Source organism: Callorhinchus milii, unplaced genomic scaffold, assembly GCF_018977255.1.
Source record: "Callorhinchus milii isolate IMCB2004 unplaced genomic scaffold, IMCB_Cmil_1.0 Scaffold6, whole genome shotgun sequence".
Lineage (NCBI taxonomy): Eukaryota > Metazoa > Chordata > Chondrichthyes > Chimaeriformes > Callorhinchidae > Callorhinchus > Callorhinchus milii.
This window is the reverse complement of record NW_024704747.1, coordinates 29,216,217-29,238,372: the sequence shown is the minus strand read 5'-3', so window position 1 is coordinate 29,238,372 and position 22,156 is coordinate 29,216,217. Positions and strand designations below refer to the sequence as shown.

Sequence of the window (22,156 nt, the reverse complement as noted above, 5' to 3'; positions counted from 1 at the left end):
TCCAATGTCCAAATGTATAGGGTAGGAATAATAATAATTAATACCTGCATTTGAAACAATAGCTTTTATATCGAGTGTCTATCTCAAGGCTTCACAGGATTTACTGCAATATGTTGTGACTGAGTTTGTTGTAGGAGAACGCAGCGGCCAATTTTTCACACTACAATGTCAAGCGCTCCAGGACACTACACAGCGTGAAGGACGCTATATAAATACAAACTTGTTCCACATCAGCTCTGATTGATAATGAACAATTTTATTTGGGGGATTTACTGGCCTCGACATCAGGAGCAAATGCTTTTTCTTTTTGAGTGGTTCCCGTGGGTGAGATCTTTAACACTTACACATAGAAACACCTATAAGCACTTATACTGAAAAAGTATTTAAGAAACAAATCCAATCGACACAAAACATCTATGTTTAAAGGAATGACACTGTACCTGAAGTAGCTGCGGCAGTAGATGTACCTGTAACAGACATATTGAATGTGATTTGTTTACAAGTGTTATATAAAAGTAGCATTTCATTTTGAACCTGGCGATGTGGAGCGAGAACAAGGTTTGTGTCGTCGCTCTACATCAATGTCTGTCCGGCATTCACACTACACCAAAATCACGTGTGGTTTTTAAAACACCCGTCATTTGATCATCTCTTTCCCAAATAAATGTTCCAATCCCTGGGACAATCCCCAAAAACTACTGAAAAAAAGTATTTAAGAAATGAATCCAATCAACGCAGCACCTCTATGTTTAAAGAAATCACAATGTATCTGCAGCACATGTGATGGTGTTAGTAGGGACAGTAAAGGTGGTCCCAGGAGTACCTGTAACATACATATGGAATGTAATTTGTGGGTAATTGTTATACAAAAGTGGTTCCATATTGACATCGATCAGTCAATCACAGAACCCCAAACTTTGGGTGTTTGCTTCTAAACACAACAGTTATTCCATCATCTCTTTCAGAAAACTAAAACATTCCAATCAGAGTCCCGTGTGGAATCCAATGTCCAAATGTATAGGGTAGGAATAATAATAATTAATACCTGCATTTGATACAATAGCTTTTATATCGAGTGTCTGTCTCAAGGCTTCACAGGATTTACTGCAATATGTTGTGACTGAGTTTGTTGTAGGTGAACACAGCGGCCAATTTTTCACACTACAATGTCAAGCGCTCCGGGACACTACACAGCGTGAAGGACGCTATATAAATACAAACTTGTCCCACATCAGCTCTGATGATAATGAACAATTTTATTTGGGGGATTTACTGGCCTCGACATCAGGAGCAAATGCTTTCCCTTTTTGAGTGGTTCCCGTGGGTGAGATCTTTAACACTTACCCATAGAAACACCTATGAGCACTTATACTGAAAAAGTATTTAAGAAACAAATCCAATCGACACAAAACATCTATGTTTAAAGAAATGACACTGTACCTGAAGTAGTTGCGGCAGTAGATGTACCTGTAACAGACATATTGAATGTGATTTGTTTACCAGTGTTATATAAAAGTAGCATTTCATTTTGAACCCGGCGATGTGGAGCGAGAAGAAGGTTTGTGTCGTCGCTCTACATCAATGTCTGTCCGGCATTCACACTACACCAAAATCACGTGTGGTTTTTAAAACACCTGTCATTTGATCATCTCTTTCCCAAAAAAAATTTCCAATCCCTGGGACAATCCCCAAAAACTACTGAAAAAGTATTTAAGAAATGAATCCAATCATCGCAGCACCTCTATGTTTAAAGAAATCACAATGTATCTGGAGCACATGTGATGGTGTTAGTAGGGACAGCAAAGGTGGTCCCAGGAGTACCTGTAACATACATATGGAATGTAATTTGTGGGTAATTGTTATACAAAAGTGGTTCCATATTGACATCGATCAGTCAATCACAGAACCCCAAACTTTGGGTGTTTGCTTCTAAACACAACAGTTATTCCATCATCTCTTTCACAAAACTAAAACATTCCAATCAGAGTCCTGTGTGCAATCCAATGTCCAAATGTATAGGGTAGGAATAATAATAATTAATACCTGCATTTGATACAATAGCTTTTATATCGAGTGTCTATCTCAAGGCTTCACAGGATTTACTGCAATATGTTGTGACTGAGTTTGTTGGAGGTGAACGCAGCGGCCAATTTTTCACACTACAATGTCAAGCGCTCCGGGACACTACACAGCGTGAAGGACGCTATATAAATACAAACTTGTTCCACATCAGCTCTGATTGATAATGAACAATTTTATTTGGGGGATTTACTGGCCTCGACATCAGGAGCAAATGCTTTTTCTTTTTGAGTGGTTCCCGTGGGTGAGATCTTTAACACTTACACATAGAAACACCTATAAGCACTTATACTGAAAAAGTATTTAAGAAACAAATCCAATCGACACAAAACATCTATGTTTAAAGGAATGACACTGTACCTGAAGGAGTTGTGGCAGTAGATGTACCTGTAACAGACATATTGAATGTGATTTGTTTACAAGTGTTATATAAAAGTAGCATTTCATTTTGAACCTGGCGATGTGGAGCGAGAAGGAGGTTTGTGTCGTCGCTCTACATCAATGTCTGTCCGGCATTCACACTACACCAAAATCACGTGTGGTTTTTAAAACACCCGTCATTTGATCATCTCTTTCCCAAATAAATGTTCCAATCCCTGGGACAATCCCCAAAAACTACTGAAAAAGTATTTAAGAAGTGAATTTAATCATCGCAGCACCTCTATGTTTAAAGAAATGACAATGTATCTGCAGCACATGTGATGGTGTTAGTAGGGACAATAAAGGTGGTCCCAGGAGTACCTGTAACATACATATGGAATGTAATTTGTGGGTAATTGTTATACAAAAGTGGTTCCATATTGACATCGATCAGTCAATCACAGAACCCCAAACTTTGGGTGTTTGCTTCTAAACACAACAGTTATTCCATCATCTCTTTCACAAAACTAAAACATTCGAATCAGAGTTCTGTGTGCACTCCAATGTCTAAATGTATAGGGTAGGAATAATAATAATTAATACCTGCATTTGATACAATAGCTTTTATATCGAGTGTCTATCTCAAGGCTTCACAGGATTTACTGCAATATGTTGTGACTGAGTTTGTTGTAGGAGAACGCAGCGGCCAATTTTTCACACTACAATGTCAAGCGCTCCGGGACACTACACAGCGTGAAGGACGCTATATAAATACAAACTTGTCCCACATCAGCTCTGATGATAATGAACAATTTTATTTGGGGGATTTACTGGCCTCGACATCAGGAGCAAATGCTTTCCCTTTTTGAGTGGTTCCCGTGGGTGAGATCTTTAACACTTACACATAGAAACACCTATGAGCACTTATACTGAAAAAGTATTTAAGAAACAAATCCAATCAACACAAAACATCTATGTTTAAAGGAATGACACTGTACCTGAAGTAGTTGCGGCAGTAGATGTACCTGTAACAGACATATTGAATGTGATTTGTTTACAAGTGTTATATAAAAGTAGCATTTCATTTTGAACCCGGCGATGTGGAGCGAGAAGGAGGTTTGTGTCGTCGCTCTACATCAATGTCTGTCCGGCATTCACACTACACCAAAATCACGTGTGGTTTTTAAAACACCCGTCATTTGATCATCTCTTTCCCAAATAAATGTTCCAATCCCTGGGACAATCCCCAAAAACTACTGAAAAAGTATTTAAGAAATGAATCCAATCAACGCAGCACCTCTATGTTTAAAGAAATCACAATGTATCTGCAGCACATGTGATGGTGTTAGTAGGACAGTAAAGGTGGTCCCAGGAGTACCTGTAACATACATATGGAATGTAATTTGTGGGTAATTGTTATACAAAAGTGGTTCCATATTGACATCGATCAGTCAATCACAGAACCCCAAACTTTGGGTGTTTGCTTCTAAACACAACAGTTATTCCATCATCTCTTTCAGAAAACTAAAACATTCCAATCAGAGTCCCGTGTGCAATCCAATGTCCAAATGTATAGGGTAGGAATAATAATAATTAATACCTGCATTTGATACAATAGCTTTTATATCGAGTGTCTGTCTCAAGGCTTCACAGGATTTACTGCAATATGTTGTGACCGACTTTGTTGTAGGTGAACACAGCGGCCAATTTTTCACACTACAATGTCAAGCGCTCCGGGACACTACACAGCGTGAAGGACGCTATATAAATACAAACTTGTCCCACATCAGCTCTGATGATAATGAACAATTTTATTTGGGGGATTTACTGGCCTCGACATCAGGAGCAAATGCTTTCCCTTTTTGAGTGGTTCCCGTGGGTGAGATCTTTAACACTTACCCATAGAAACACCTATGAGCACTTATACTGAAAAAGTATTTAAGAAACAAATCCAATCAACACAAAACATCTATGTTTAAAGGAATGACACTGTACCTAAAGTAGTTGCGGCAGTAGATGTACCTGTAACAGACATATTGAATGTGATTTGTTTACCAGTGTTATATAAAAGTAGCATTTCATTTTGAACCCGGCGATGTGGAGCGAGAAGGAGGTTTGTGTCGTCGCTCTACATCAATGTCTGTCCGGCATTCACACTACACCAAAATCACGTGTGGTTTTTAAAACACCCGTCATTTGATCATTTCTTTCCCCCAAAAAATGTTCCAATCCCTGGGACAATCCCCAAAAACTACTGAAAAAGTATTTAAGAAATGAATCCAATCAACGCAGCACCTCTATGTTTAAAGAAATGACAATGTATCTGGAGCACATGTGATGGTGTTAGTAGGGACAGTAAAGGTGGTCCCAGGAGTACCTGTAACATACATATGGAATGTAATTGGTTTGTCATTGTTATACAAAAGTGGCTCCAAATTGACATCGATCAGTCAATCACAGAACCCCAAACTTTGGGTGTTTGCTTCTAAACACAACAGTTATTCCATCATCTCTTTCACAAAACTAAAACATTCCAATCAGAGTCCTGTGTGCAATCCAATGTCCAAATGTATAGGGTAGGAATAATAATAATTAATACCTGCATTTGATACAATAGCTTTTATATTGAGTGTCTATCTCAAGGCTTCACAGGATTTACTGCAATATGTTGTGACTGAGTTTGTTGGAGGTGAACACAGTGGCCAATTTTTCACACTACAATGTCAAGCGCTCCGGGACACTACACAGCGTGAAGGACGCTATATAAATACAAACTTGTTCCACATCAGCTCTGATGATAATGAACAATTTTATTTGGGGGATTTACTGGCCTCGACATCAGGAGCAAATGCTTTCCCTTTTTGAGTGGTTCCCGTGGGTGAGATCTTTAACACTTACCCATAGAAACACCTATGAGCACTTATACTGAAAAAGTATTTAAGAAACAAATCCAATCAACACAAAACATCTATGTTTAAAGGAATGACACTGTACCTGAAGTAGTTGCGGCAGGAGATGTACCTGTAACAGACATATTGAATGTGATTTGTTTACAAGTGTTATATAAAAGTAGCATTTCATTTTGAACCCGGCGATGTGGAGCGAGAAGGAGGTTTGTGTCGTCGCTCTACATCAATGTCTGTCCGGCATTCACACTACACCAAAATCACGTGTGGTTTTTAAAACACCCGTCATTTGATCATCTCTTTCCCAAATAAATGTTCCAATCCCTGGGACAATCCCCAAAAACTACTGAAAAAGTTTTTAAGAAATGAATCCAATCAACGCAGCACCTCTATGTTTAAAGAAATCACAATGTATCTGCAGCACATGTGATGGTGTTAGTAGGGACAGTAAAGGTGGTCCCAGGAGTACCTGTAACATACATATGGAATGTAATTTGTGGGTAATTGTTTTACAAAAGTGGTTCCATATTGACATCGATCAGTCAATCACAGAACCCCAAACTTTGGGTGTTTGCTTCTAAACACAACAGTTATTCCATCATCTCTTTCAGAAAACTAAAACATTCCAATCAGAGTCCCGTGTGGAATCCAATGTCCAAATGTATAGGGTAGGAATAATAATAATTAATACCTGCATTTGATACAATAGCTTTTATATCGAGTGTCTGTCTCAAGGCTTCACAGGATTTACTGCAATATGTTGTGACCGACTTTGTTGTAGGTGAACACAGCGGCCAATTTTTCACACTACAATGTCAAGCGCTCCGGGACACTACACAGCGTGAAGGACGCTATATAAATACAAACTTGTCCCACATCAGCTCTGATGATAATGAACAATTTTATTTGGGGGATTTACTGGCCTCGACATCAGGAGCAAATGCTTTCCCTTTTTGAGTGGTTCCCGTGGGTGAGATCTTTAACACTTACCCATAGAAACACCTATGAGCACTTATACTGAAAAAGTATTTAAGAAACAAATCCAATCAACACAAAACATCTATGTTTAAAGGAATGACACTGTACCTAAAGTAGTTGCGGCAGTAGATGTACCTGTAACAGACATATTGAATGTGATTTGTTTACCAGTGTTATATAAAAGTAGCATTTCATTTTGAACCCGGCGATGTGGAGCGAGAAGGAGGTTTGTGTCGTCGCTCTACATCAATGTCTGTCCGGCATTCACACTACACCAAAATCACGTGTGGTTTTTAAAACACCCGTCATTTGATCATTTCTTTCCCCCAAAAAATGTTCCAATCCCTGGGACAATCCCAAAAAACTACTGAAAAAGTATTCAAGAAATGAATCCAATCAACGCAGCACCTCTATGTTTAAAGAAATGACAATGTATCTGCAGCACATGTGATGGTGTTAGTAGGGACAGTAAAGGTGGTCCCAGGAGTACCTGTAACATACATATGGAATGTAATTTGTTTGTCATTGTTATACAAAAGTGGCTCCAAATTGACATCGATCAGTCAATCACAGAACCCCAAACTTTGGGTGTTTGATTCTAAACACAACAGTTATTCCATCATCTCTTTAACAAAACTAAAACATTCCAATCAGAGTCCTGTGTGCAATCCAATGTCCAAATGTATAGGGTAGGAATAATAATAATTAATACCTGCATTTGATACAATAGCTTTTATATTGAGTGTCTATCTCAAAGCTTCACAGGATTTACTGCAATATGTTGTGACTGAGTTTGTTGGAGGTGAACACAGTGGCCAATTTTTCACACTACAATGTCAAGCGCTCCGGGACACTACACAGCGTGAAGGACGCTATATAAATACAAACTTGTTCCACATCAGCTCTGATGATAATGAACAATTTTATTTGGGGGATTTACTGGCCTCGACATCAGGAGCAAATGCTTTCCCTTTTTGAGTGGTTCCCGTGGGTGAGATCTTTAACACTTACACATAGAAACACCTATGAGCACTTATACTGAAAAAGTATTTAAGAAACAAATCCAATCAACACAAAACATCTATGTTTAAAGGAATGACACTGTACCTGAAGTAGTTGCGGCAGGAATGTACCTGTAACAGACATATTGAATGTGATTTGTTTACAAGTGTTATATAAAAGTAGCATTTCATTTTGAACCCGGCGATGTGGAGCGAGAAGGAGGTTTGTGTCGTCGCTCTACATCAATGTCTGTCCGGCATTCACACTACACCAAAATCACGTGTGGTTTTTAAAACACCCGTCATTTGATCATCTCTTTCCCAAATAAATGTTCCAATCCCTGGGACAATCCCCAAAAACTACTGAAAAAGTTTTTAAGAAATGAATCCAATCAACGCAGCACCTCTATGTTTAAAGAAATGACAATGTATCTGCAGCACATGTGATGGTGTTAGTTGGGACAGTAAAGGTGGTCCCAGGAGTACCTGTAACATACATATGGAATGTAATTGGTTTGTCATTGTTATACAAAAGTGGCTCCAAATTGACATCGATCAGTCAATCACAGAACCCCAAACTTTGGGTGTTTGCTTCTAAACACAACAGTTATCTCTTTCACAAAACTAAAACATTCCAATCAGAGTTCTGTGTGCAATCCAATGTCCAAATGTATAGGGTAGGAATAATAATAATTAATACCTGCATTTGATACAATAGCTTTTATATTGAGTGTCTGTCTCAAGGCTTCACAGGATTTACTGCAATATGTTGTGACTGAGTTTGTAGTCGGTGAACGCAGCGGCCAATTGTTGACACTACAATGTCAAGTGCTCCGGGACACTGCACAGCGTGAAGGACGCTATATAAATACAAACTTGTCCCACATCAGCTCTGATGATAATGAACAATTTTATTTGGGGGATTTACTGGCCTCGACATCAGGAGCAAATGCTTTCCCTTTTTGAGTGGTTCCCGTGGGTGAGATCTTTAACACTTACACATAGAAACACCTATGATCACTTATACTGAAAAAGTATTTAAGAAACAAATCCAATCAACACAAAACATCTATGTTTAAAGGAATGACACTGTACCTGGAGAAGTTGCGGCAGCAGATGAACCTGTAACAGACATATTGAATGTGATTTGTTTACAAGTGTTATATAAAAGTAGCATTTTATTTTGAACCCGGCGATGCAACTCATTTATTCAGGTTGTTACCCCTCCCCAGTCCTTGGGTGTCGAACGTAAACCTCTGTCATTCCAAACTTCCACTCCACACGTTTGTTATACATTTTTTAACATTCTTAGCCATTCAAATACTGGAAGTTTGTTTTGTGAGAGCTTGCTTTTGGACAAAAAGTCGTGATTTCATTACAATGTTTAATGAGTCCTGTAGGAAGGATGATTGTTTTAGATAGTAGGGTAGATATTATTATTATATCACGACATTATAGTCACCCTGTGGATAGAACTAAATACTAGTGGAGTATCACTATATTCACTGGTACAGTCTGAGACTAGACATTGGTCATTGTTCATGTGTGGCCTTAAACAGAGAAATGTGGAAGAATATTCACCACAAGGGGGAAACACAGCTCAGTGTTGTCTTGTCCTAACACGTTTATATGGAAACCACAGTCTGCTTCAGAGACTTTTAACCACGTGATTGATTGGTTTTTCTGCGCGTGTCAGAAACCCGACTGATCAAAAGAGATTCCAGCAGCAGCTTTACTCAGATCATCGGGGGAAAACTGCGCTACTTTTATGGGTCTTTTTGCACATTAAAAATGGTCAATATTTATTTAACCACTATTAGAATCATAGAATCATACAGCACAGAAAGGCCATTCGGCCCATCGTGTCTGTGCCGGCTCTTTGAAAAGAGCTGTTCAAATCAATCCCACTCCCCCGCGCTCTCCCCATAGTCCTGAAGATTTGCACTCCCCAAATTTATCGAATGTAAATTCACAGTAAAATATGAATGTAACTTTTTGAAGCTCCAAAAGAGAATAATAATAATAATCCTTGCATTTGATACAGCGCCTCATCACATCTTCGAGACGTCTCAAAGCGCTTCACAGAATATATTGTAAAGTGAATTGACTGTATATTTTGTGAGCAAAACGTGGCAGCCAATTGCGCACAGCAGCGTCCCACAAACAGCAATGGATAAGGACTAAGAAGTTCGGTGTGTCCTTATCAGTCGATGGGCTGCGTTGTGCAATAGGGAACTGCAAATAACCTCAATGTTCGTCTTTTATGACATGGTAAAAGAAAGTCACCACTCCCACTCCCTGATTGTGACTCCATTTTATTTCATTAAACGAAGCAATTGAATCACCAATACAAAAAATAATTCAAAAACGTTCTGATTTTTCAGGTTTCATTGATTACAATCTCCTAATATATTTTTTCCACCCACAAAGATACAGTCAATCCGCTTTACAGTCTATTCTGCGAAGCGCTTTGAGACATCTCAAAGACGTGATAAGGGGCTGTATCAAATGTAAGGATCATTATTATTATTATTTGACGCACATTTTAACTTACTTCTTCACAAAGAACAACTTCAATCATTAGTATTTAATAACCATTTCTTGGACATGAGCACATAATTCACGCATTAATCACTTGATGCCCTGGCACCTCTCCACCTCAGCACACTCCACTAACCAGAGCCTTCGCTCAGCTGCTTCTGGCCTCCTGCACATCCCGTGTCCTCTCCCTTCACCATCGGTGGTCACACTTCCAGCCACCTAACAGTCCCAAAACCTCTCTGCCACAATCCCTCTGCCTTGCCTCCTCCTTCCCCATCTTCAGATCACGCCTGAAGTCCATCCTCTTCAACTGTGCCTTGGCTCACATTCTTCCCTCTCCCTGGCTCGGAGTCAGGCCCCGCCACTGTTAAGCGCTGAGACACTACCCCACATGAAAGGTGCTGTCTAAATTCAAGTTGTTGTTATTCACAAACAGTAACAGAGAGAAAATAAAACAATGACCTTGTTCTTCTACAATAAAAAAAAGCTTATTTTCTCACCTTGTACCAATGCTCGGCTGCATAAAAGTCCCAAAAGGATCCCGTAAACGATGGGTATTTTCACTTTGCTGGTAAATGCCATCGGGAACACTTTCTTCAAGGTGCGATCTCTTGGGAAAGCAGAAGCCCGATGTTTCCTTTCCAATGTCGATGGTGATTGTGCTGCACTTGGTACAAGGGACAGGGATTTATTTAAGACAAAAACTGACCTTTGAACATTTATATCTCACGTATTACGTCAGAAGGGTATTGACTTTACTGTAAATACTTTGACGACTGATTATACAACACCTGCCCAACTTAATGATTGTACCGTGTGATAACTAGCAGGAAACTGGAGTCAACATATAGAGCTGAACATAATAATAATAATCCTTGCATTTGATATAGCGCTTTTTACGTTTTCTAGACATCTCAAAGCGCTTCACAGAATATGCTGTAAAGTGAATTGACTGTATATTTGTGGGCGAAACACGGCAGCCAATTGCGCACAGCAGCGTCCCAGAAACAGTCGTGGATTGAAAATGACCAATTTATCATTGTTTTGATCGTCACAGTAGCTGACAATGCTTAGAATAAAATCACAAGATTATTTGGATGAAGAAGGCTGTTCGGCCCATCTGATGCCATCCTTCCTGAATGCCCGTCCCAATTTACCATTCTCCCACCACAGCAACAAGTTGCTATTTTATGAACACATTAATATCATTACTAATATAATTACTCTGATTTACAATGAGAAGAGCTAGGTATATTCACAAACCAGGAACTATTAACTGGAGAAAAATATACAGTATATCCATATGGAGATATAGATATATATATACACACACACATATATATACTTTTATTTACTTGTACTTTCCTGGATTTGGTTGTTATTGATGCGCTCTGAGATGCTACCCAGGTGGAGGGTGCTATATAACAATAACAAGATTATATTTGTATATAAGTGCAAATTGTTGTTCTTATTAAATAGAATCGAACTTCAGGGAGAAACAACAACACATTACACTTGTATAGTGCCCTTCACGTCGAAAAGACATCGTAAGGCACTAGAAAATGCAGTTTCAAAGTTATGCCAAGCTATAAACTGAAACATGTAACATTTGCTGCGCCGTTGATGAGTGTTTTGGTAAGTCACGATCCTCAGGCCACAGATATTTGATGGGAAACTCTGGGCTGCAATAAAAAAAAATTATGTGTAAACTATTCAAAAGTTGGGCTGATTAGGCATGAAACTCACAGCGTTTCACAATGCATTCGATACGAGTCGTAAACATATTGTGAAACACCAAGAACGTCACTCTCTTTTGACCGACATTTTTTCAGTGCAATATAATTTATAGTTATATAGCAGTGCCTTTCACGTTGGCGGGATGTCTCCAGGTGGTTAACAACAACAACTTGCATTTATAGTTAAGGAGCAGAAAATTAGTTACTCTGTTGGGTGTATATCGAAGATCGAATTCAAGATCCTCGTCCTCACTTTCAAGGCCTTGCCCCCTCCTCCCTCTCTGACCTGCTGACTCCCTGCCAACCTGCCCGCTCCCTCCTTTCATCGGGCTCCGGCTGCTCCATGTCTCTCGCTCGATCCGTCACCTGCCATCGGTGGCCGGGGTTTCAGCCTCTCTGCCCTCACACTCTGGAACTCCATCCCACGGTCCCTTCACCTCGCTTCCTCCCTTGCCTCCTTCTCTCAAGACCCTTCTCTTCGACCGTCCCAACTCTCTGCCTTCCCTCACCCCTACCCCACCCCTCCCCATGCTCGGGTCCTGACCCCTGACTGTCCAGCGCCTTGGGCCATCCTCCAGATTTGAAAGGCGCTCTATCAATGTAATTTTGTTGCTGTTGTTGTTGTGTATACTACAGACCACCAACTAGTGGAAAGGACATAGATGAGCAAATTTGCAGCAGATTTCAGAAAGAAGCAAAACCAATAGAATAGTGATAAAGGGGGACTTCAGTTATCCTAACAAAGACTGGCAAAATAACAGTGTAAAGGGCAAAAGGGGGAAGGATTCCTGAAATGTGTGCAGGATAACTTTCTGGATCAGTATGTTTCCAGCCCGACGAGGAAGGAAGCAGTGCTGGATCTCGTTCCGGGGAATGAAATGGAGCAGGTTTCAGTACGAGAGCATCTGGACAACAGTGATCACAACATCATTAGGTTTAGAGTACTTATAGAAAGAAACAAGGAGCAATCAAAGGAGAAGATACTCAACTAGAAGAGGGCTAATTTCAGTGCGTTAAAAAGGAACCTAACCAAGGTGGACTGTGAAGAAAGATTGGCAGGTAAAACAACGAGCAATGGGAAGCCTTCAAGGAGGAGATAGTTCGGAGACAGAACAAAGACATTCCCACAAAAGGGAAAGGTAGGGCCAGTCAGCCTAACACGCTGACAGCTTTTAAGAAAGAAGTAGATAATTATTTGGGGACAAGAAGTTTGCAGGGCTATTGGGAGAGAGCGGGGGAGTGGGACTGAATTGGACAGCTCTTCTCAAGGAGCCTGCACAGACACGATGGGCCTTCTGTGCTGTTTAATTCTATGATACAGCGCCTCTCACACAGGGTAGATTCCCTGATCGTTTGACGCTGCCGGCTGGGCACCTGAGCTGGTGGAGTGAAGATGGGAAGGGGAGAGATGACTGAGAAGTGCAGTCAAGGAGGTGGGCTTAGCTGTGGGAAGGTACAAAATGTTGGTGCAGTGATGTGCATTTTGGCGATGAGTGGTAGAACTTTTGCTCTATGTTTAAGAATTCCAATCCTGACCCATGAATGCTTGATGTTGACAGCATCCCACACTTTGACTAAAAGTCTTTTAAGCACCTGAAATGCTAACACTTATATTTCTATCAGTTCATACTGTGTCTGTTGTTGCTTACCGTACATAAAATACAAAACAATTATTTGGACAAATAGTTTATTTTTCTGCTAAATGCTGCTGACTAGAACGTCAGATTTCAATCGATTGGCTTTCTGTATACAAAATGATTCTGTTTTTGCAAAAAAAAAGGGTTCATCTGCTAAATACTTTCAAGGTTTAAATATTGCATACTCCACTAGAACTGAAATAATCAGTACACAGATAATGCCAAAATATAACAGACAAAAATTGAAGGGAAAATAACTTAAAACATAAATGAAATTGTTATTCAGGTTTACATGACATTTCCTGCTGCTCAGTTTCTTAACAGCGAATACATGTGGTTTTATACTTAAGACAAGGTGAGAAATTTGTTACCAGTTATGCTGTGAGCGATTAAGATCTGTTAAATGAGGGAATTCAACTTCTCAGCAAACGTATTAACAACTTTCATATTTTCAGGAGCCTCTGTCAGCGATTACCGCATTTCCTGATCTACAACCACATGGAAAGGAATAACCTGACAACGTCCAGACATGGATTCAAAATGGGCGGTTGAGATAGGAAAGCAAAAGTTGGTCATTATGGGAGTTTGGTCACCATGGCAAGGTATTAACAGCAACAACTTCCATTTATATAGCGTCCTTCACATGGGGTAGGGTCCCAGAGCGCTTGACAATGGCTGAGCCTGACTCCGAGGCGGGGGGAGGGAGGGGGAAGGTGACTGTAAGCACTGTAAGGTCTCAGGATGCACTGCCGGAAACAGACATAAGGCTAGTTGACTCAGTGCCCACCCACGTAAGGACCGTGTCATTTTAATATGTTTGAATGATGATCTTATCCTGACAGCCAACAACAAACGAGATTGCAGTCGCTGTAATTGTGATTTGCTTGACAGAAAGTTTTTAAACTACTCAGAATTGAGCTGGCTAGTGGACAGTATTAGCGCTGTAATACTACAAACTTTTCATGTGCTCCTAATGTATCTAGATCTCAATTTTCCCCACGTCTTTCCTATGTGAAAATGTTGTTTCACCAACTGCAATCAGTGTCCTGCTAACACCTCCCTTTCTCACTATCACTGTAAAGACAACATGACGCCACAAATAACCTGAACACTAAACCACTGTTCAGAATAGAATAAGAAAGTAGGTTGCAGTCATGTTCACACCTGCAAGTGATAAGGAGGTTACAAAGTGCACTCATTAGTGGGAAAAACTCATCGACTTTCAGCTACGCCTCTGGGTACTGCAAATAACGGCAACTTGTTGAAGGTGTTATTTGTGCTTTTATAGTTTTTAACTAATGTTTTTTGCACTTCCACCAAATGCGACCAGTCACTGGGAGCAGGGAGTCAACCCCATTCAGCTCCTGTTAACCCTGCAAGCCAAAGCCCTAACGGGTAGGGCGGTCCGAGCTGGACAAGCAGCGGGAAAGCTGGCCAGACAGTAATATCAAAGGCAAGCTATGCGGTTTTAGCTGGTTACACTTCAGCAGTTACCTCACCACACACTCTGGAGTTCCCCCAAACCTTGGCTTTAGCCAACCTGTATATCAAATTATATTCAACGTTTTGGTTTTGTTGCTTTAGCGATAAACCTTTCAGTGCTGGAGTGTATGGGGCTCTGGGCGCTAACAGGTTCTGCAAGTTTTCAGCTCTTGCTGTGAGACATTGAAAACACACCAAAATATCTCATTATTAATAATAATGCACAATTTTTGATGTAGTCCGTTTCACAACCGGACAATGTAAAAACATTCTGATCAATTTACTGAAAACTTACACCAATAATCTCACCTACAGTTGAATTTTGCTAACATTAAGTAACCCCAAACTACTAAAATAAATACAAAAATATAACTTAATTTAAAAAAAAACTTTTAAAAAAACTTGGCTGTTCTCACTCCTTTCTCATGTTGTAAAATCTCTCCTTTATTGTTATTTTTTAATCTCTGAACCTTGAATCACTTACTTTCCTTCCAGCTCCCACTGTCCAGTTTAGAAGGAGAAAATATAGCTCTTTTTACAATTGTTTCATTGGCACTATACCTTCCTATTGATCATCTTACACCCAGAGAAAGGAATCCTGGATTGCACAGGACTAGAAAAGGCCATGCAGTCAATCCGGTCAATCCCAAAGTAAAATAAATATCCTCCATTAGTACATTCTTTCATTCCGCCACAATTTAATTATTTTACCAAATAACTATCTAATTCCCTTTTAAAACCGCTGAGACAATCACCCCTCCACCGCCCCTCCCCACTCCCACACACACACCCCACCCCGAAGATGCCAACTGCCTGGATTGCCTATTCCACATATTCATCACTGCTCTGCTAAAAGCAATTAAATGAGATTAACTACAAATTGCTGATGGCATTAATAATAATAATAATAATGATAATGATAATAATCCTTGCAGTTGATGCAGCGCCTCATCACGTCTTCGAGACATCTCAAAGGGCTTCACAGAGTATACTGTAAAGTGAATTGACTGAGTATTTTGCCCACAAAATACAGTCAATTCACTTTGCAGTACATTAACAACAACAACTTGCACTTATATAGCGCCCTCCATCCAGGGTAGCGTCTCAGAGCGCTTAAAGGAGTGTCTGTTCATCTCCCCTCTCTCTGAGTTTCAGTCTGGGACCTTCCTAGGAATTTGTTGACCTCATTAATCACATGGGTATCCAAAGTGCACCAACTGTCTGTTGTAATTATTGCTTGAGGAGTGAAGTTCCCGTGGGTTTGCGTGACACAACTTCTTTAAAATACGATTATGAACAAGTTCAATGTCTCAGGCCCCAAGTTGTAAACAGCAGGAAACAACAATAGCATCACTCCCTGTTAACTGTGAAGAATATTCATTCATTGCACTCATTGCAACCGGCTCGACTACGGAAACTCCCCGCTTGTCGGCCTTCCCAACTCTTCCCTCCACAAGCTGCGGAGTTCAGCAGCTCGTGTCCTCTTCTGCACCAGACTCCATGACCCCATCACCCCCACCCTCACCCGGCTCCACCGGTTAATCCAACCCTCAGAGGGTCGAGTTCAAAATTCTCGTTCTCACCTTCAAGGCCCTCTACGGCCTCGCCCCCTCCTACCTCTCCGACCAGTCCGCTCTCTCCGGCCTACACTATGTCCCCCACCCAGCCCACCATTGGCGATCGGGCCTTCAGCCTCTCTGCCCCCACCCTCTGGAAATCTGGAACATCCCACATTCCCTTCACCTCACTTCCTCCCTTGTCTCCTTCAAGACCCTCCTCTTCAACCGGGCCTTCGGCCACCCTGCTACTCTCTGCGCCCTCCACCCTCCCTGATCCCAACCCCCACCCCCGGTTCGGGTCCTATCCCTGACTGTTCAGCACCTTGGGATGTCCTCCCGACGTGAAAGACGCTTTACAAAGATAATTTTGCGCTGTATTGTGTATATGCAAGAACTCTGAACTGGCGATGGCATTTTAACGGTCAACCCATTAGACGAGTTCACTTTACCCCAATACTGAATACAACATTTCCCCTGAGATTACAAAAAGGAAGGAAAACATCAGGACTGGGTATATACCAACATACGCTGACGCAAACTACAGCTGACGCCATGCTGCGGGATAAAGCTACTCCTGACATTTGAGAAGTTTACTTTAATACTGTATCTTGTCCTTCAGTGTTGCACTGAGCAAGCTGAAAATTAGCAAAACCACTGCCCACTGGATGAGATCAGCAGACAAAGCATAAAAAAACTTATTAAATCAAACTTTAAAAAAGACGCGTGGTTAAAACAGCAACGACAACAACTTGCATTTATATAGCACCCCCGCCCCAAGCAGGGTAGCGTCTCTGAGCACGAAAAGCAGCTAACTGCAGCAGCAAAACAAGTATTATTAATTCAGCACTATCTTACGTAAGGCGGTTATAAATAACATCTTTTGAGATCATTTCCTTGCAATCTCAGTCTCTGGCGATCAGAAATCATTGAGTTCAATATTCTGAAAATGTTTAGTACTGAACAATATCTGTGGTCAACGTTCCCCCGCGTTAAGTTGACATGGGAAGTGAATGCAACATTTTTTTTTAAACTTGGAAAAACTCTGCTCCATTGACTGTGCTGTACAATACCTTAGAGTTAAGGAGGAACATGCTGGTTTTCATGTTCTTCCGACAGAAGCTGTGCATTAGCGAGAAAGGAAAGAATAAGAAAAACTAGTTTAATAATCAGCGCAAATATCATGTGAACCAAGCACCGTAAGCATGTAAAGTGATTGAGAAGCAGGCTTTCAAATTCAGACTGAGGTTTCCAGCCATAATACTGATGTGGTTGAATTCCTGTTAGACTGGAACAATACAATAGTAAAGACACTTGGGTTTATGGCTTAATAGTGCTTATTTCTTCCACCAATTTGTCACCATTAGTGTCTCTTAGAGTTGTGCAACATTACTATTTAGTCAGGTTGATAATACTGGCAGCGGTTTCGTCAAATGAAATAATACCAATTATCAGGAAACTAGGAACAAGAAAGGAATTGCCCACTTGTTAAGCAGAGCGTGTCTGAGTGTCGCTGCAAATAAGGACATTCAGTGCAGTCGATGTATGTCACTTGATTGTTTGCTGGTCACAGTGTGATACTGCGTAAGGTCGTTGCTGACAACATGACTGTATAGGGCTTCTTCACATTCCACCAGTCTTTTACCATCATTCAGCTGTTTTTCAGTAGATCATCTCTCTTTATTTTTGCTTCGATGCGCCAAGTTCTGGTGCAACGCTAAAAAATAAATCTGTAGTATTCTTTGGTTAAAAATAGTCCCGTCTTCTGGCTTCATCACTGATGAAAGACGGATTGTATTGTCCAGGATAGATACAGGAATAGCGTGATCCTGGTAAACCAGTGTAAGGATACAGTCCATTTCTGTCTACATCTGACACTCTCAATCCAGACTGGAAAGGAAAACACAACAGTAAGTGATTGAAGGAGAACCAAATGGCATTTGCATTTCGGCCACAAACTACAGAGTCAATTCACTTTACAGTATATTCTGTGAAGCGCTTTGAGACGTCTCGAAGATGTAATAAGACGCTATATCAAATGCAAGGATTATTATTATTATTATAAGATTTGTTTTCTTATAGAGGTAAAGTTTTAAAGTAAAGACTATCTATCCAACAGTTTCTTTCCTGCTCTCTACANTTTTTTAAATTGCCAAACAAGCCTAGAACTTAAACATACCAAGTTCAGGGTCAGATACAGAACCGGGGACACTGCTTAAATAATCACTGTATAATACTAATATAGCGAGTTTGTCTGTCAGCCGGGCTCAGTTGGTGGCACTCTCACCTCTGAGTCAGAAGGTTGAGGGTTCAAATTACCCATCAGGATTTAAGACTTAAAGAAGCTCACTTCTCTTTTCAGAGGATCTCGAACAAGCAGTCAGGACCTCAGTGTAGGATCTGACCCAAAGGATTGCGCCTCTGACAATGCAACACTCCTGCAACATTGTACTGGAGTACGTAGGTTATGATGCCCAAATTCCCGACGTGAGGCTTGAACCCACAAACCTTTGAGTCCGAGTCAAGTGCTAACCAATTGAGCCAGTCCATCAATATAGAGGACTGGATCAATAACATGATAGGAAAACAAGTCATCACTAAGAACTCCCCCACCAATATTTGGAGGCCGTGGTCCAGATCTTGGGACAGAATTGGTCTTTTGTAGAAAAACAGAAATAATAAATGCTTAATAATAAAAAGATGAAATTGAGACGACCAGAAACAGTGTCAGCAACGGAGAAAATATATGAGTAATATATGAGTTGATGTTGTTGAGGCAAGATAGGGAGACCAGAAGGATTAAAGAAGGATTAAGAGAGGACATTAAAAGGTAATAGTTGATGAATGAACTTTGGAAAGTCATAAAAAATATTTTTCTGAAAACGTGATAATAACAGGGTCATTGCTATTTCACAGAACTTGGGATGAAATCACTGTTTAGTCATGACATTAGGAGTGGACCATGTCAAGGAAGTTGATGAACATATTGTGAAATGCTCAACAGAAGAATCACTAGGATTGGATGCAAAGTCCAAAGGACTTTAAAAAGAAACAAAACAGAAAGTAGGAAACAACACAAAGATCTAGAGAAGTCCTGAGTGAATTAGGAATAATTGATGGGAAGTAATTTCCATACTGACAGTATTTTGGTGCAAATTATTGAAATCCCTGTTAAAAGCATTCCGACAGTTGTATTTTTGGGGGTGATATTTACCGAACAGTACACATCTGTCATCTGCAGTAAGTTTTTTGTGCTTCCATTCTCCTGCAACTCTATCGTCTCTTTGCCCCACTCCGCAGATATCCTGGGATTTTTAGGGTAATCAGCGTATGGAGACATCTGAAAATCTTCACCCTTGAAGATCAGTTTTCTGATATCTTTTTTACCTTTCCTGAGAATAAGAAAACAAAAGCTTAAGCTTATAGTAACACAGTTATAATATTAAGACCATTTCATAAAAATTGTTAGTATTTATTGCTGGTTTACATTTGCAAATTGCTTCATGTGAGAGTAGAACCAGAGGACACAGCCTGCGATTGAAAGGGGGTAAATTCAGAACAAATCTGTGGAAACACTATTTCAGTGAACAAGTTGTAAACCTATTAAACAGGTTCCCTCCAGAGATGGTGGAAGCAGAAAGTATCGCTTGTTTCAAGCACAAATTGGATAGGTTCCTGCTAGAAAATAATATCTCAGGATAGTCTATATTTTGGGACATGACATCTCAAGCGACTGCCAGGATGGTGGAAGGAGAACTAGATGGACCTTGGTCTTCTTTTGCCTAGTAAATTCTTATGTTCTTATACCTGATTGGAAAATATCTGATGCTGCTATTGAGTTGGGCCAGAAATTTGTGACCTGAGTGAAAGACCATTGGTTTTGGTCAGCTTCAGTTCCAACCATAAAGTCGAATTTACATTTGCATCTAAAATTATTGACTGAAATGCTACTATTTCTTAATTGGTTCAATATTTTATCATGTTGAGTCTATACCGGGCTGAGGCAGGCTCTGTTAGTAAGATTGTCAATGTGTTAGGAGCACATTTTATTCCAACGTTGGGAATTTGACCGCATACTCTAGGCTGACGCTCTAGACAGTGCTGTTTCTGCATTAGCAGAGGCACTGTCTTTCAGATGAAACATTAGCCTTGTGTCTCTAAAATAGATTATTTATGTAAAATCCTGTTTAGCTTTACATTTTTTAAATTGGTACTGAGCTATTAATTTAGTAACCAAACAACCAGTTAACTAAGTGAAATCAATAATGATTTCAACAGCCCAGGAAAAAAAATATCTAAATCAACATGTACAAAATATACCATCAAAGCTAAGGTCTAAGGAGCAAACATTGTAAATTAATTTAATTTACTCAGATGAATTTGAGTGACAGCCTGGCTGAGTTCGTACTCAGGTTGTGGGTTCAAGCCACGTGTCAGGATTTGAAACTCATATAGTCTAAGTTGACTCTCCAATGCAATGCTGAGGATGTGCTGTATTGTCCTGGGGATGAGATGTTAAACTGAGGTCCCGGAAGAAAAAGAAGGGGGTTTCTCCCGATGCCCTGACCAAGAATTCCCAAAGTAAAATTGGTCATTCACTTCATTACTGTTTGTGTGACATTGCTAAGCGCAAATTGGCTACTGTGTACACCTACAAATACACAGTCACTACACTTTACAATAACTCCCGTGAAGCGCTTGGGAGACATCCTCCTGACGTGCAAGGCACAATACCAAATATAAGGGGACAATATGTTCTGAATTACAGGGTGTGACATTTTGCGCGAGAAACTTGGGTTGTAAAAACAATGAACTGGAGGTGTAAAATGGACTTTTCCCCAATTCTTAATCCTTTTGGGTTATAAAACGCTTCAAGATAAGCAAAGGAGAATTTTAAAAATGTTATCAGTTTAAGAATTTTATCATCTTTGCAGATGCAGTGCATCATGCTTAAAACATGAGCCAATTTAATAACATTTTCCGTTCACCTCTGCGCAGGAAGCTACTGGTATGATGAGCTATGACCTGATGAATCAAAGTTATGATAATAATAACAGTTGTAATCAATATAGCGCCTTATCACGTCTTCAAGACGTCTCAAAGCGCTTCACAGAAAATACTGTGAAGTGATTTGACTGAATATTTTGTGGCCGAAACTCAACAACCAACTGCACACGCAGTGTCCCACAAACAGTCATGGATTGAGTGAAGCAATTATTATTAATTTATATTTTTCAAAGGGATTATTTCCCCCAGAAAACTGATCCTCCAGAAAACTGATCCACCAATCGACTAACAACCGGGATCCTATTTGCTGCTAGGTGAACAGAGGTGAGTGTGTGGAGTAAGGAAACTTGCCCAATGTTCGCCCTGCCCAGGAATCTAACCCAGGTCCTCTCGCTTGCGAGGCGAGTGCTCTAACCACTGAGCTACAGGACTCCACTCCAAAATGGAGGCAAAGAGTGAGTCCTTGTACACACCTGCAGCAAGTGATTGTTAGTGCAATGCCCAGGATAAGCAGCAATCCTCCCCCAGCAGCAGCGATCACCACAGTGATGAGTTTATAAGCTAAAAGGAAAGGAAAAAAAGTGTTAATGTTAATATAATACAAAGCATTCCTATATTACAACAGCTCCAAGGACAGCGAGCAATACCATTGCAATCTCAACAACAGAAAAAATAATTTAATCTGGATTGACCCACATCAGTTATCAGGAATAAAGACAAGACATCAATAAATGCAATAAAATCTGTATTGCTTATTAATTAGCTGCCTTCATGCTTATGACTACATGAGATAAAGTCACCAAACTTTGAATTTGGACGTGTATTTGGAATTTCCTTTCAACTGTTTTCTTTCGTGTATTTGTCTCTCAAAAT

The 22,156-nt window shown here is 40.2% G+C and overlaps 2 protein-coding genes across 2 annotated transcripts in view; both read right to left on the bottom strand.

Annotated features, from left to right (window-relative positions):
• LOC103176394 (mucin-13) overlaps nucleotides 1-16,833 on the bottom strand; it is a 33,565-nt gene extending 16,732 nt beyond the window's left edge. The window contains exons 1-9 of the mRNA XM_042336249.1: nucleotides 16,807-16,833; nucleotides 10,366-10,532; nucleotides 8,420-8,446; nucleotides 7,431-7,456; nucleotides 5,434-5,460; nucleotides 4,435-4,461; nucleotides 3,438-3,464; nucleotides 2,440-2,466; nucleotides 1,441-1,467 (exon numbers count right to left, since the gene is read on the bottom strand). Of these exons, the coding sequence (XP_042192183.1) occupies nucleotides 1,441-1,467; nucleotides 2,440-2,466; nucleotides 3,438-3,464; nucleotides 4,435-4,461; nucleotides 5,434-5,460; nucleotides 7,431-7,456; nucleotides 8,420-8,446; nucleotides 10,366-10,532; nucleotides 16,807-16,833 (382 nt within the window). The remainder of the gene's footprint in view (nucleotides 1-1,440; nucleotides 1,468-2,439; nucleotides 2,467-3,437; nucleotides 3,465-4,434; nucleotides 4,462-5,433; nucleotides 5,461-7,430; nucleotides 7,457-8,419; nucleotides 8,447-10,365; nucleotides 10,533-16,806) is intronic.
• Nucleotides 16,589-22,156, bottom strand: part of heg1 (heart development protein with EGF-like domains 1) — a 28,243-nt gene continuing 22,675 nt past the window's right edge. The window contains exons 11-13 of the mRNA XM_007889892.2: nucleotides 21,757-21,844; nucleotides 19,491-19,668; nucleotides 16,589-18,166 (exon numbers count right to left, since the gene is read on the bottom strand). Of these exons, the coding sequence (XP_007888083.2) occupies nucleotides 18,023-18,166; nucleotides 19,491-19,668; nucleotides 21,757-21,844 (410 nt within the window). The 3' untranslated portion in view covers nucleotides 16,589-18,022. The remainder of the gene's footprint in view (nucleotides 18,167-19,490; nucleotides 19,669-21,756; nucleotides 21,845-22,156) is intronic.